At 37.2% G+C, this 16,260-nt stretch overlaps 1 protein-coding gene across 1 annotated transcript; it reads left to right on the top strand.

The window, feature by feature from the left end:
• Window positions 1–5,749: 5,749 nt before the first annotated feature.
• notum2 (notum pectinacetylesterase 2) lies at window positions 5,750–14,342 on the top strand. Its single transcript, XM_017480780.3, has 12 exons — window positions 5,750–6,104; window positions 7,400–7,682; window positions 8,251–8,303; window positions 9,917–10,012; window positions 10,142–10,202; window positions 10,294–10,370; window positions 11,050–11,149; window positions 11,885–12,073; window positions 12,178–12,278; window positions 12,577–12,724; window positions 12,930–12,977; window positions 13,305–14,342. The coding sequence occupies exons 2-12, from the start codon at window positions 7,420–7,422 to the stop codon at window positions 13,609–13,611; spliced, it is 1,443 nt and encodes a 480-aa protein (XP_017336269.1). The 5' UTR covers window positions 5,750–6,104; window positions 7,400–7,419; the 3' UTR covers window positions 13,612–14,342.
• The last annotated feature ends 1,918 nt before the right edge of the window (window positions 14,343–16,260 follow it).

Here is a 16,260-nt window from a genome sequence, read left to right as displayed (position 1 = left end):
CCAATCTAAAGTTAAGCCTAGGCAGGGAATTATTATTATTATTTTTTTAGATTAATAGTGTTGACATTTTCATGGTGCAAGGCTTTTAAAAAAGCGACAAGCTTTGTACAGAGACATATCTGGCCCCCGTGAAGGGTGACAAAATTATCATTAAATAAAACCATGAGTGATGACTCCAGGCACACTGCAGGTGTTAATAAGAGCAAACCATAAAAATTAACATCTATATCTACCAGTTTTTAACACACACTTCCTGTACATTTAATACAAATAATCTCCTGGCTAAATTTGTTCATGCATTACATATGCGTGACTATTGTTCATGGTCTGCTGCACGACTGCTTTGCCTAAGTTCACCTCTCAGAAGAATCTGTGCTGACATTCAGCAGGAAACCAGCAAAAGCGCTATGAAAAGTCAAACTGGCTTGGTCCTCAGACTGTGAAAAATCGCTGCTGTAAATTTTGCAAGCAGTGTTAATATAAATCCACAGCCCTCATAAAAACTTTCGGATGCAGATCATTGTGTTTCTTGGCTTCGAAAGCGACCATCAATCACTAAGCTTAGGGTCTAAAGCTCATACTGCCTCTTAGCATCCAGTCCGTGTGCATCTTTATGTCCTATTTCCAATTATATAACGTATGTTATATATCTCTATAATTCATATCTCACTGGTTTGTGCTGTAAATAAAAACCCATTTTAGCAGGTTTTTTTCTAACAGTATTCTTAACCAATAGGCATAGCTTTAAAACATATTTGTCATAAATCATTTTCCAGTTTAAAACATATTCGTATCAGTAAAAATGATTTCGGATCATTGTATATTTTCATCGACTACCTCGATGACACTTATGGCCCTACCTAAAAATGTCTTCCATATAGACACAGTCCAAAGGGCAAAGGATTCATTTATAAGTCGTGCACGCTAACATAAACACTGTCTGTCAGGTAGCGATAAATTTAAAATGAACTACTGGTCCACTTTGAGGTGTGGGTGGTGCTCAGCCTGCTGTTTCTCAGAAGCTTGGACCTTTCAGCAGAATCTGGTCTGTAATACACATCATAAAGAACCTGTACACTTTTTTTCATATCTAGGCCGTCCCGTGCATGGACATGTGAGATGAACAGCAGTGCTTTGTCCTTAAATAGAATACAAATTTGTCCTCCATGAGGCAATCTCACTTTCAACTTGAATTCAGGTGTCCACACGGATTGCAAGAGGAAAAGTACTATGGTTGACGCGTAATTAAGTGGGTCATTTACTTATATTCAGTCACTGTCACACATACACATAGGTGAACACTGTTTCACTCAGTGCTGCTCATAATTATTCCAACATTATGGCTAGTAAGCATAGTTGGCAATCTCAAATTATTCAGAGGATTTTAAGTTATTTTTAATAGTACTTTGTGATATTATAAATTTTTAGATTTATAACGTATATTGAATTCAAGTCAACTGAACTGAATAAATTTAAAAAGAGCTCACCAACTGGACACAAAATCTTGCTTCGGTTATATTAGTACATTGTTTGCATGTCCACAAATGCATTGATTAATCTTCGCCATTTTAACACCACCTATTCTAATCGAGATATAATCAGCTTTGACATTCGCTAGAAGTGCAGTGAGCTTGCGAATAAGTTAGCATGTGCGTGGTCCGTTGCAAAGCTGTAGCTCCATCACTCATGCAAACATGACATGAAAATGCACATTAGTGTCATTTGGAACAGGCGAGCACATGAGTGGATGTATGGATGTTTGCCTTTGTAAGTGATCACACTGCTTGGGGGCCAGCAGTTGTGTTGGCACGTTTTGGATCAGCTGGGACAGCTTATGTTAGGTGTTTCAGAGCGACATGACCCTTGCGGCAATCAATCAGTGGCCATGACAGTGCGAGTGGTCGCTGACTCCAAGGCTGCGTGGCTACTTGCCTCTGTCATGAGCCTCGGCTGTCTCTTGGAGCAAATCCGGCCGAGCATATGACCCAGTTAGGTAACTGATAATCATTACCACAGGCCCTTGCATATGTATCCTTCCGTGGCCTGAAACAGTGAGCGAACACTGGTCCTGCACATGGAGGTTAGGACCAGCTCTTGCTTTAGACTACATTAAGCAACTTGCATAACCTGCATTGATCAAATTTTTTTTAAACTGCACATTATCATCAAAGAACACTGACAACAAATGTATTGAATTCTTAAAAAGCCATTATGTGCAGACGAGGTGCTGCTACCCCTCACCCTTCACTTTCTTTTGAGCCACACCATGCTCTCTAGACCATCGATCCCACCACAAATTTAACCAAGATCACCTGCCATAACAACTGATGTTAGCCACGACGCATCATTAGTGGACAACTTGTGCTTTGCTTTAATCCTTTAAAGCTTTAGGTGCCATGTCATGAGATTGATGCACAAAACTACGCAATCCCTCATCATCATCATGCCTCTAACTGCAGGTGCCCTGTGAACGGGACAGTCATCTCCTCCTAGTCATTGCACACATTGTGCATATTTATCTCATTAAAAGTGCACTTGAAAACTGCTGACAAGCCCAAACATTTAAACATTTTAGATTATGCTAGCCTTTGATTCCAACCAAATGTTCCAATGCATTAAACAGCCTTGTCATGCACCGGGCATGCAAACTACAGAGGTTTAAGTCTCAGGTATTAAGTTTAGATATTGATCACGACCTTTTTGCATTATGGAGTGCCAAAAATGCAATTTATTACGATTCCCAGCAGTGTGGCATGCTTTGATGGGTGTCAGCTGAGAAATGTAGCTTGCTTGTAGAGCGGCGATGACACACACCTCATCCTAGACAGTACGTGTCAGCCCATGACCTTTAAAAAGGCATTCCAGCTCAAGAGACTCAATCTCTTTACAGTTAAATGATAGAGAGAGAGTGTTTTATAGAGGTCAATTAATGTAAACGTTAAGTGTATCAATAAAAGAAAGTGATCGTAAGTGGCAGAAATAATTTTTTTCTCCTCTGCATCATGCCTCCATTTTTATGCTTTGCATTTTAATTGAGACCTTCAAAGTACTTGTTACAAATAGCAACTGTATTAGCCCAACAATAAAAAAAAAAAACTTGTAAGAATCGTGTCGGTTTGTGTCATCTGCAGTGACCTTCTCATGCTACACAATGTAGTTAGCGCTATAGCTATCCATGTGCGTTTGATTATAAACAAGCCCCAAGACTGTAGTGTGGAACTTGAGGATGAGCGCCCCTACATCTACCGGAGTAAAATGTTTCAGTAAGGAAAGTCTTTAATGTCTAAATACAACTCCATCTAATGTGAAAAAGCATGTTGAGGTAAGTCTGCTAGTTTGTTAATGCAGGTTAACATCGATTGCAGCATAGCTAACATAATCGCCTAGGTAGAAGTCATATTCTAACTAATGGTATATGTTGGTTATTTACATGAGATTTTACTTCTGATTAATTTATTAGCAAACTATATAGTGGTAGTCATGCACATGAGCAGCAGTCTTACAGAGATTGAATGATGTTTTCAGCAAAACAGTGTAGTTACTTTACAATGAAATGCATCTTCTAACAGTTTTAAATAACTAAAGTTACTTATCACATGAAAACACGGGAATTACATCAGTTAAAAATTTACTTTTTCTTGTTTTAACACTTGAGTACTTTTATAAAGCATCAACTTTTTTGACTTTCACTTTAGTCCATTTTTGGCTGGACACTTCCATTTAATTATTATTTTCTTTGTAATTGTTCCACCCCTGGCTGTAAGGCACTACTTGTGCGATGTGTATGTAAGAGCATTGTCATTTTATTTCCCTTTGACCCACTGAGGCATCATGGGCATCTGGTCATTCTCGAGATAAGCGTGTGTGGGTGTTTCAGCTCCAGCCATGCTCCAGAGTCTTCACTATTGATCCGAAGAGCTGCTGTCTCTTGCCAGCTTCTGCAAAAATCTGTTGAAGCAGATATCAAAGACATAAAAGACCGGCAATGCCATCTAAATGCTTTTTTTCTTCTAAACATTCTTGCTTGATTTACACCAGTTTTTTTTCTCTCTCTCAGGTTTTTAAGTGTTTTGAGGTCTGCTTAACAGATTGTTGCAATGATTTCTGGGAAGACAGAATGAGGCTTGCACGCGTTTAAATAGCAAAAGAATGAACGCTCGGTAGATCAAATCCAAAAAGCGATGTCATTGGATGACTTGTTTAGATATTTCGTTACTCGAATATTTTCATGTATGTGAAATATTTTCTGGCAACGCTTTAAAGCACTCAGATATCTTATCACGATAAAAGTACAAAAAAAATATCTTAGCATCACGCAACACAGTAAAACTTGTTTTATAAAAAATGTCAAATCTAAATTTGGTTACTGCATTAAATAGCAGCATTGATATGCTTGAAAAAAATTGCATTGTTTGGTTGCATAAACAAACAAATAAAATGAATCCTACCATACAAACTTTTTTATCTATACCTGCTGAGGACAAATTAAAATTTTACTGATCTATTCACAAGCTTCCCCAAATAGAATATTAATCAAAATATTTCACTTCAGTTCAGACTGTGCGCAGAGGAAACCAAAACTTCCACCTCGGTGTTCTCAGTTTTAAAGATAAAATCAAAGGTTAAAATAAGGTTTCTGTTTTGTTCTGCTGTTGACTGAATCGCTTTTGCATAAAGATTCGCTCACATGAATCAAAGTCAGTAGTGAAAATCTGATGTGTTTTTTGACTTAAAAGTATTTTTATTAAAGTTATAAAAACCTGTAATAATAATAATAATACGGTTGTGTATGTGGAGGCCAAGTCTATGTTCACAAGATTATAAAATTGACACAAAAATGTTTTTCAAATATGATTTCCTGTGCACCACAAATTAATATAAATGCTTGTAATATAGTTGCTTATGCTGTTTTTTTTTTGTTTGTTTGTTTTTTGTTTTTTTTTGTTTTTTTGTTTTTTGGGGGTTTTTTTTGTTTTGTTTTGTTTTAGGGGGTTGGGTTTTTTTTTAGAGCATGCTGTTTTATTAAAGCTAATAAAAGCTTCTTTGGGTGTTATAAAAGATATCAATTAAACAGATTTTTAATTGTAACAGATTAGCAGCTGCTTTATATTTTTTAAATGTTCAAAATGGGGGTTTTCCCCCCATATAGATGACTAGAGGTGTAAAATTCTACTTACCATTAAATGCATAAAACATGCATAAAAAATTAGGTCTTAGCAAGTGGAAATATCTTACATATAGGCAAATCTATGTAATATTCATCTTTATGAAGTGATTATAAAACAAATATAAGCGTATTCAGCCTATTTCTACATATATTTGCTAATGATAAGCTTGAAATTGTTGTGAAATTGTCTAAAAAGAAGCAAAATTGTATTTATAAAACAATTTCAAGCTTGAAATTAGTAATAAATAAATAAATAAGTCCAGGAATAAGCTAAGTACACTTAGTATATTTCTTATATAATGATCTCTTATTTGATAAATTTGGCTTTATTTAGGGTACTTTCACTATGTTATAATGTATTGGAGTGAAGTATTCATTAGACATCCAGGAAATTTGTTCCTTGTTGATGACTGGCATTTAAACACTATTTAACTCAGGACCTGTTGTTTCTCGAGTGAGTGTGTAGTAGATGTTCACTCCACTGACCTGTTGCATGCCATGTATCTGAAGGGCCGTGCAGGTATTTCAGCCATGTAGGTGTTTAAATCAAAGCCGGCCTGAGCCGTCAGTGAGGGAGGAGTTGTTGTGGGACGCAGTTCGAGGGGTAGGGCCTGCATTTGAAATATGGTTGGTAGAGTGCGTGTTATCTTTTCTCCTCGGCATCAGGCGTCCAGCACCGGTGTGTCATCAGTTACAGCCCGGAGCTGGCACTGACTCAAAGTGTGTGTGGGGTGGGGGGAGAGATGCTAGGAAATGCAATCCATATGGTGGCACTATAAAACCTAGCACATCCATATCCATAGTCCAAGATCATCGCTGCACTCTTCAATAAACCATCAAGTCAATAACTCTCAATTCTTCACAGCGGCCACGGTGGTCCACACAACAGAAGACTTCTCCAGAGAACAAGGTGACCAGGACCGGGTGACTATAAAGGGTATGTCTCTTTTGCTGTAAATATTTTATCCCAATTCATTATTATTAGGTATGATTAATTACACTCAGTAATGTCACAATGCCAGTTGAGTTGTAACAATACTGTAAGTCAACGTGAGTGGACTTACCAGATGAAACCCAAATGAAATGAAAATATGTTGAATATTGATTATCACCCAAATCTTAGACACAATTATTCATTTTAAGTTCATTGTCTTATTCTATTGGTGGATAACTTTTCCCAATTCAGGACCATTTAAATGTCTAAACTATCTTTAAAAAATTCTATCTTTGGCAAATGTATCTACTATTTCTCACTTCAAAATGATTCTATAACAAATATAAGACTATTACACCCATTTCTAGAGCTTTTCCCACTCATTTTATGCTTCACTGTCTTGTTCAGTTGGTGGATATCTTTGCGTAATCCAATCATTGATTTCTACAAACCCAAACTCAATCGTGAAATGAGTAACAAAAAGAGTAATGTTCTTATATTTGTTACCAATATAATATACTATTATATTGCACTACTGGTCAAACGTTTAGACACACTCATTCTTTATTTTTATTTAACACAAATGGAACTATGGGAATTATTTTGTGATAAAATAATCCAAAATAATTTTATATTTTAGCATCTTCAAAGTAGATGCCATTTTTGTCTAGAATTTCCAGAAATGTATTCTTGTCATTTTCTCAACCAATTTCTTGAGGAATCCCCCTGAGATGCTTGTTAAACAGTATTAAAGGAGTGCACACCTATGCTGGACACTTATTGGCTGCTTTTCGGAATATTTCACTCCAAGTCATCCATTTAAAAAATATATACTTATTTTTTAAATAAATTGTTAGTTTTCTAATGAAAGAAATAAATATGCTGGCACAATTGTATTTTTTGTCTACAACACCGATTTCAAATATTTAATCATACACCTTCAGATCAAAAGGTTTTTAAGATCATGAGAAACATTTCAGTCAAGTGTCTCGAAACTTTTGACCAGTAGTGTGTGTGTGTATGTGTGTGTGTATATATATATATATATATATATATATATATATATATATATATATATATATATATAACTTTGCTTATTTCAAGTGTTTACTTCTAGAAAGCCAAAGTCACATTTGAAATAGGTTTTATGCACTTAGGTGTGTTATCTCAGATTATTATTATTATTATTATTAGGTGTGAGGAATTACTTTGTCATATTATAAAGTCAAGTGAGCAGAGTTGTCATAGTCTTGAAAACATTGACAACTTCTTCTACTTCTTTTCTTTCTTGTTCAAAGGAGGTCCTGCTGCATTTAATATGAAGATCCTGTGTCATGTAATATTCCTGCTCATGCTGGGAGGCATTTATTGCCAGAACAACCGAAATGCCAAACCAAGCGGTAGAGCGGCTAAAAAACCCAGCAGTCCGTCTGCAGAGGTCGGCCCGGATGATGACCTTGCAACAAGTTCTGGCAAAGACACGCGTGCGGGGAACCAGCAGACAACATCCACTACCAATGAAATGAAGCTGAACCTCCTGAGGAACACACCGGCCACGTGCAATGACGGCACTGCGGCTGGGTGAGAGCACGAGATCGTCAAAGAGAACGGGGTGGTGTTATATGAGCAGAGAGCCGTTATCAATAGCAACGTATTTTATTCCACTTATACCACAGATGTTTTTCAATGCAAAATTTTATTTATTTGTTTATTAAAGAGTAACATGGTGTAATTTTTATCCATTTATGGTTACATTTAATGTTATCCACAAAACAAGCAAGTTCGTGTTATCACTTGCATTTTAGTAGCTATAAACAGTGATTCCCTCACCAGCCTCTGTTGAAGTTAATAAGAAAAAAAAGCACAACTTGACATGTTACAGAGAAACCATAAAGCACATAGTTGTACATTCTGAAGACTTCCGTTAGCTACAATATAGTTTAGTGATACACAGTGATATACTTTTTAAATTAAACATACTGTACGTGTTAGATCAAATGAACTAATAAGAACAGATGTATAAATGTTGGATGACAAACAGGCTCTATTACGAAAACGTCCTGATATGGGAGATGACCTCAGTATGTCCTAGGCTCATCTGTAACCTCTTCCTATTCTATCCCATTCTATATTTATTTGTCATCCACAGGTTTTACCTAAAGGAGTTCAAAGGAAGCAAGAGGTGGCTGATATTTTTGGAGGGTGAGTATTTAAAACAAGGTTAATTTTGTCAAGAGGCCATCAGAGGGCTTAAACACTCTGCTAGGCGTTATTTTGACCGCTGCTCATCTTCTTGGAGGCATGCTCTTTTTTGTTGTTGTTTTTTTGGACTGTGTGATGATGTGTTAATTCAGTTGCATTACATGTATGATTGATGGTGTCAGCACGGGACAAGAAAAGAAACCCACCATGTAGCTGGATTGGAAAACAATAATAAACCTGATGAGGTGCTGTAGTGGGAGAGTAGAACTGTATTTTTGAGAGAAATTCTTTACTCAGTTAAAAAATGCAATTCCTTAAATAAATCACTCCTTTGGTAAAAAGTTGAAGCTTCAAATTCTTCACGTGTGTTGAAGTAGAAAAGTATAAACAATGCGTGGAACATGAAAAAATCTTATATATTTCTCAATAGTTTACAAATTATTTGGCATCTGATTGCAAACAGATGATTGGACATACATACATTCATTCATACATACATACATACATACATACATGTGTGTATATGTATATATATATATATATATATATATATATATATATATATATATATATATATATATATATGTGTGTGTGTGTGTGTGTGTGTGTGTGTGTGTGTGTGTGTGTGTTTATATATATATATATATATATATATATATATATATATATATATATATATATATATATACACTTAATTTTCCAGTTTCAATATGGAAGATAAACATAATGATTTCTCCTTTTTTTCAATTTGATTTTATACAATTTATCTGCCACATCTAAAACCACAACAGTTACATAGCCCTATGTGTGTAAAAAAAAAAAAAGAAAAAAAAGAAAAGAAAAATATAAAACACCACATATTTTTGGTATGAAAAAAAGTTAAACGTTAGCATAGACCTCTGTGGGTTAAAGTAAAAGTAGAAGAAACATTCACACATCTGATTTTAGTTACTGGTCGTAAATTACTTTCACTTTCACCAAGGAACCCAGGTATATAGGGAAAACATTAGAAAAGTCTAACAACAGCTTTATTCCTAATCTGTCAAATGTTAGCAAGCATGATACTAACTAGCTGAATGCTAATAGCTATCTCCCACACTAAGCACAAAGTATGTAGCAGCAGATAGATTACAGTAATGGGTAGTAGGTCTCATTCTCACTATAAAACCTGTTGAAGTTTAGATTTCTCAGGAATTTAGATGCTGTCTGATGCTAAAATGTCACCTTATGACTTTACAGAGAAATGTCGTGATGTACGCAGAGATTTTTCTTTGAAAAAGTATTAGGTGATGGTTAGGTGTATATGTACAAAATGTAAGCGCAATTCAAATCTAACAAGCAACTAAATGACAACGTATTGATAATTCAATACATTATAATGTATGAATTTTATATTCATACATCATAATGTAATCTTTTATACTCCTAATCCTCCATTTAGTGATGTGAGAGTGAACACTCTTACACATTCCTGCACCAGCCATGCCTCTCGCTGCTGCTTTTACAGCATGGCCCAGTGCAGGTGGTCCATACCTCGAGATCCTGAACAGCAGTCTAATGGGGCTTTCCTAGTCAAACCGGATGTCCGGCTAATATTAGTGAATTATTTTTAGGTGGTTGGTGCTGTTACAACAAAGAGACCTGTGATTCCAGATATAAAAATATCCCTCGCCTGATGAGCTCAACTGACTGGCCGCAGACACGCAAAGGTAGGCTACTGTCTATCACTTGCTGTAGCACTAACATGACACGCCAACGCTCTCTGTGCCTCTGTTTCTCATTTAAGCGCGTCAGGGTTGAAACCTTGTGAATCTGTGAAGGATTTTTTTTATTTTTAGGAAGTGGAATCTTGTCTTCACAAGCTGATGAGAATCCGCACTGGTATAATGCCAACATTGTGTAAGTGTATCAGTGTAACTAAGTGTGTAAGTGTGTAAATGTAGCTGAGAACTTCCTATTTTTAATGTCATTTTCTGTGTTTTGTGGCCAGGTTTGTCCCTTACTGCTCCAGTGATGTGTGGAGTGGTAACAAACCAGCAGCAAAGATCAAACAGGCGAAAGAAATAGGTGACACTCAATCTTCTATTAGTATATGGATATCCAGTCAATTTGCTTAAAGCTGCAGTGAATTTAATGTTTTATTACAAATATCCAATAAGATTAAAATCAGATTCCAATCAGATATCCAAATTTATTACAAAAATCCAATCCAATAAAATATACTCTAAACCAGGGGTTTACACTCTTTAATAGGAACACATGTACACCTGCTCATTCATGAAATATGTGGGGGTTCTTGGCAGACGTGTGGAACCCGATGTGATCTTCTGCTGTTGTAACCCATTCTGCTCAAGTTTTGATGTGCGTTCTGAGATGCTTTTCTGCTCACCACAGTGGTTTTTTGAGTTACTATAGACTTCCTGTCAACTCGAAGAAATCTGGCTATTCTCCTCTTATCTTTCTCATCAACAAGACGTTTCCGGAAGCAGCAGAACTGCTGTTCACTAGATGTTTTTGTTTTTCACACCATTCTGTGCATGTGAGACTCAGACTCAACTCTAGAGACTGTTGTATGTGAAAATTCCAGGAGATCAGCAGTTTCTGAAATACTCAAACCAGCCTGTCTCGCCCCAACATCCATGCCACAGTCAAAGTCACTGAGATGTTTGATGTGAACATTAATTGAAGCTTTTGGCTGGTGTCTGTATCATTTAACCTTTTTATGTTTGTGTCTGCTCCATGACAGAGTACTCCTTCATGGGATCTGTGATCATCCGGGAGCTGATCAAAGAGCTTGCATCAAAAGGACTGAAACAGGCCAAAGTGGTGATGCTGGCTGGAACGAGGTAATATGTAAGGAATAACACACAACGGGACGTGCTGTTATAGAAAAGTAATCTGACACTTGCTTTTTAATCTATTTATGTGGAGCGTGTTCCATAACGTATTAGAATGAGCGCATCGATATAGCAAACCATCAGAGTTGCTGTTATAGGAAATGAATCCCTCTGACTAATCAGAATCAAGAATTCAAGAGCACAATGGTAATTTTTAATTAAATTCAATGGCTTATCAAAGTGGGAGCTATGTTCAGTATTGTATCTCCTTATGCTTGGTAAGGCCGAGATACGTATCAGTAGCAATGCAACTCATTATAGCTGTCAAGATGCATTTAGATCTCAATAACACGTTGCTGGAAACAATAGACGCAGAGGCATTCGGTCAGAGGGCTTAAACACTTTCTCCATGTATGGACCAGCTCCTTGCTGGCACCATCCGAGCAGCACACATAACCCTGGCAGAAGCTCTATTTTCAGCCCATGCTATCGTCCACCACGAAGATGTATACTGCAATGATATAATATCTATGTATAACCATGCACAATGGGACTCTGAAGATTCTGAAGATTCTTCCCAGATTAGCAGCATGTTTGGTCAGCCAAACATAGCCATGCACACAGTGCATCACACCAATGAGACACCCCATGTTGTTTTCGATCCCAGTTTGAATTATTTTTGTTGCATTTCTTTGGGATAGAATCTGACCAGTATGAAAAGTATTTGCTCCATCTTTTCTGCAGTGCTGGAGGTACAGGTGTGTTGTTGAACATCGAGAAGGTGGCCAGTCAGCTGGAGCAGCTCGGTGCAGATGTGCAGGTTCGAGGCTTGGTCGATTCCGGATGGTTTTTGGAGAGCAAGCAGCAAAAGACCCCAGAGTGTCCAGACAGTCTCTCTTGCACTCCGGTTGATGCTATCAAAAAAGGGTTACGGTAAAGTCAAACGCTCTTGTATAAAGTGATTTTCTTAATTCTTACACTTTCACACATGAGTCATGTTTTTAAATTAGAGCAGTAACTCTTTTTTTCCCCTACAGAATGTGGAATGGAGTTATTCCAGAGAAGTGTAAGCAGCACTACAAGCGAGGCGAGGAGTGGCAATGCTTTTTCGGGCACAAGCTGTACTCCTTCTTGAGTTGTGAGTTCGTGCACAATCACTGGGACAGGGACTGGGCTTGAATTGAGAACCCGGTATAGGACATTTCATGGTTTCATCTGATTTAAGGGACAAATCAGTGAACATTTTACAGTACTAGATGAAAGTACACACCAATATTTCCTTAATTTTCATTACTGTGATCAGTAGGTCTTAACAGGTATTTTCCATCATTAAAAATGGTCACAACTCAGGGTTTTCTTGCAGCAATGAATCAGATCAGATATGAATTTCAGTGGTGGAAGAGTACAATTTAAGAACTGTTTTGTTTTTTTTGCAGCTCCACTGTTTGTGGTTCAGTGGCTTTTCGATGAGGAACAGTTGCGCGTGGAGAACATTTACGTGGGTGGACAGTCTCTTTCCGAGCAGCAGTGGACCTACATGCAGAATCTCGGGAAAGAACTGAAAAACTCCCTCAGAGATGTCACGTAAGTGCTGTACTCTCACAAAGCTACACTGTGGTTCCTTATCTCACATTTACACGTGTGATAGAATACAATCCACTGAAGAAAACAGTTTGCAGATAAAACATTATTATTAAGAAATTATCATTATTAAGTGCTACACTAAACATGTAGTTTAGTAAAGCTATAATGTAGCTTCTAGAAAATCATGTGTGCCTTTTTTTTTCAGCGCTGTGTTTGCCCCATCCTGCCTGTCCCACACACTGATCACTAAAAGGTAAGGATACTGCAGCCGCACACGGTGAGCTCATGCTGCTGTTTTTGACCGTGCATCCATCACATCGCATTCTGCATGTCACCAAAATGGCACCTAACACTTTCACACACCTAGCTGGTGGCCCCTCGCTGGGCAGCGAAATGATAGTACTGACCACCCGGGGTTTACGTGGGTCATAAAACGACCTCATGAATTTATTTGTATCTGTTACAGCACATTCATTACATTTAAATTAATCAAACAAGGAAAATGTTAGAGAATATATCCTATCCTAATGAAAATCCTTATATTGGCCATGTTCTAATTGATCATATGATTTTATTTCAGTAACTGGATGGACTTCCAAGTGAAGGGCACGTCTCTATCTCGCGCTCTCCAGTGCTGGGACAGAAGCCTTCAGGAGGCCAACAAGAACAGCAAGACAGCACTGAAAGGTTGCCCTTTCCACCTGATTGACACGTGCCAATGGCCTCAGTGCAACCCGACGTGTCCGGCGCTTATCGACCAGGCCACGCAGCAAGAGATGACCCTGCTCCAGGTGCTGACCAGTATGGGTGTGGACCTGCAGAAACTTGGTCTGGACACACGGCGAGACAGCAGCGCTTCCTCCAGCATGATTAGCAACGGTGGCTAAGGAGCGATAGTTGAGTGATAGTAGAGTTTGCTCAGTGGCGACCCTTAGAGTCACTCTTTTGTGTTCCAAAGAGGATGAGATCTTTGAGCCGTGAGTATGTATTTGGATTTCTGTGCCAAACGTGTGCAAGTAGGATGGACTTTTGGGAATGAAGCATGAGTTATGATTATGTATCTAGTCACAGTTAATCCATAGTTAACCTGCAACTCGTGTATTAGGAGATTAGGAGGGTTGAAGAGACATTGAATTCAAACAAGACATCTGCTTTATTCAAACAAGACATCTTTGTACAGGAAATGCCTTGCCTCAAGAGGAAAGAGAGCGTGAGATGAGAATAGCAGAGCATTCTAGAGATCTTTTCAGACTGGATTTAATAGTATACACACCTGGAAACCCTGCTAATCAGTACTCCATACTGTACCCAAGGTGCATAACATGTTCGGGTTTGGTAGCTCATATTGCTAGCCTGATAGTCAAACCGAAATGACATACCTAAAGGTTTTCTATTTATTATCTTTTGTCTTAGTTGAGAAGAGTGTGATATCCTTTCAGTTATGAATATTTACTGGTATTAAATGCCACATAGTAAGATTATTTATATATTATATATTCCACATTTTCTTGTATTTCCTGAATATCAAGTAAAATATATTGCATTATCATGAATGTAAATCAAGTGCCTCTGACATTTATAGGCTGCTGAACACTAATAAATGTGTAATAGAAGCTTCTGTGTCGAATGCTGTTTTTCTTCTTAAACCTATTAAACTTCACACTTGTATCGTAAGAGTTAATGTACCATTTTGTATAAAATAGTAAGATAGAAATTATTTGCATTTACTATATTTAATATTATTGATGTAAAGTAAAAATTAAAAAACTGAGAAAAAAAAATACTGTAATAATGCATGAAACATAACCAAATACAGGTAAGGCTTTCTTCAATACATTAAGATATCCTATAAAAATAAAGAAATAAAAACCTAATCATGTATTCATAGTGTCACATTACTGCATAATAAACCTATATGAGGGTTGTGTAACTTTACTTTAGAAAAAAAAGTTTATATGGTGAATTAATTGGCACCCTGTCCAGGGTGTACTACGAATTGTGCCCCATGCTCCCTGGGATATGCTCCAGGTTTCCCCATGACCCTGGTGGAAGGATAAGCAGTATAGAAGATGGATGGATGGATGGATGTTGAATTAAAAATGAATCCTAATTCATACCAACATGAACAAAGCCGTGACCACATCATTAACCTCGTACATTTTATTCTTGTTTACCTCAAATAAAATAACCATTATTTGTGTACTATCTATGTCATTCATGTTAATAAATATGGTACTTGTTGTATAATAAATAATAACACTGTGGTACTTGAGTTTGGCTGCAATGCAAAGGTTTATAATCATTTTACTGATTTAAAATATATAATTGTTTACATGGTGAAATGTTCTGTAAGCAGACATTTATTAACATGTAAGGAAGGAGACTCTAGTGTCAGCGCTTTGTAACAGCTGTAAGTTTCCCGACATCTTCAGGATGTTACACTCTGTTTGTTCTTGGTAACATAACAAGCTACAGTATGTTTTCTTTTTTTGTCTCATTATCAAAAGGCTTTTGAGGGAATGACCATTTAAAACTGCTATAACGTAAGTGAGAACAGGAACTAACTTGTTTTGTGGACGTTCCATAACATTAAATGTAAGCAGGAATGATGTGAAATTCTTTAATAAGTAAAAAATATGAAATTGTAGAAAAATTGTTGTGGTATAAAATGGAATAAAGCAACATTGCTATAGTAACAGTGACTCCACTTCATCACTCCATTCCATCACTGATTATTTTTCCTATAACAGCATGCCGTGAGTGTTTTATTCCTTAGTTAGCCAACACCTTGTACCGCTTACATGTTTCTTAATTATCATATATCTTTCTAATAAATCATAAATATGTATATGTAATAGTGACTATAGAATTAAGTGTCATTTTCTTATACTGATAGATTCTCAAATAAGAACTGCATGTGAGTTTGGGGTAACCGTGGACAATCAACAAATCATTTTCCTCTCACATTACTAATCTGGCACACTCATGCCAAATTCTCCTTTACAACATACAACAACAACAACAACATGGAACAACAAGATTCATCAATTTCTATCCACACAGGCCACTCACAGGTGCTTGTTCAGTCCCTTGTCATTTCAGGACTGGACTACTGCAACTCACCCTCTGCAACTGATCCAGAAAGTTCTCCCACACCACCCCATTGCTCTGTTTCTTCCACTGGCTTCATGTGGCTGCCTGCATCAGATTTAAAACTCTACAAAGCCAAAAATGGACCAGCACCCACTTATCTCAAATCATTATCACACCTGCACCGCACCACACTCCTTCTGGTCTTCCAGCACTGCTAAACTGGTGCCACCATCTCTCAGGGTACCAAAAAGGCATGCATCAAGACTCTTCTCTGTTCTGGCACCCAGCTGGTGGAATGAACTTCCCCTTAGATGTCTGAACAGCTGTCAAATGACATCTAAAGACCTACGTCTTCCTGAAGTACTTAAATCAGCACTTTAATTTATAAAAACTGTGTTGCCTGTGTGCATTTCTTACTATATTACCTGCCCAACAGAGTTTTT

The sequence above is a fragment of the Ictalurus punctatus genome, chromosome 12, assembly GCF_001660625.3.
Source record: "Ictalurus punctatus breed USDA103 chromosome 12, Coco_2.0, whole genome shotgun sequence".
NCBI classification, from domain to species: domain Eukaryota; kingdom Metazoa; phylum Chordata; class Actinopteri; order Siluriformes; family Ictaluridae; genus Ictalurus; species Ictalurus punctatus.
Note: the sequence above shows the minus strand (reverse complement) of the source record. Positions and strands in the feature narration are given on the sequence as shown.

Excerpts from the sequence above, each read along its gene's own strand:
- notum2 (XM_017480780.3), top strand. The coding sequence starts at position 7,420 with ATGAAGATCCTGTGTCATGTAATATTCCTGCTCATGCTGGGAGGCATT. Across the intron at positions 8,304-9,916 it reads GTGGCTGATATTTTTGGAGG|GTGGTTGGTGCTGTTACAAC; the intron begins GTGAGTATTTAA and ends AATTATTTTTAG. Across the intron at positions 12,279-12,576 it reads GCTGTACTCCTTCTTGAGTT|CTCCACTGTTTGTGGTTCAG; the intron begins GTGAGTTCGTGC and ends TTTTTTTTGCAG.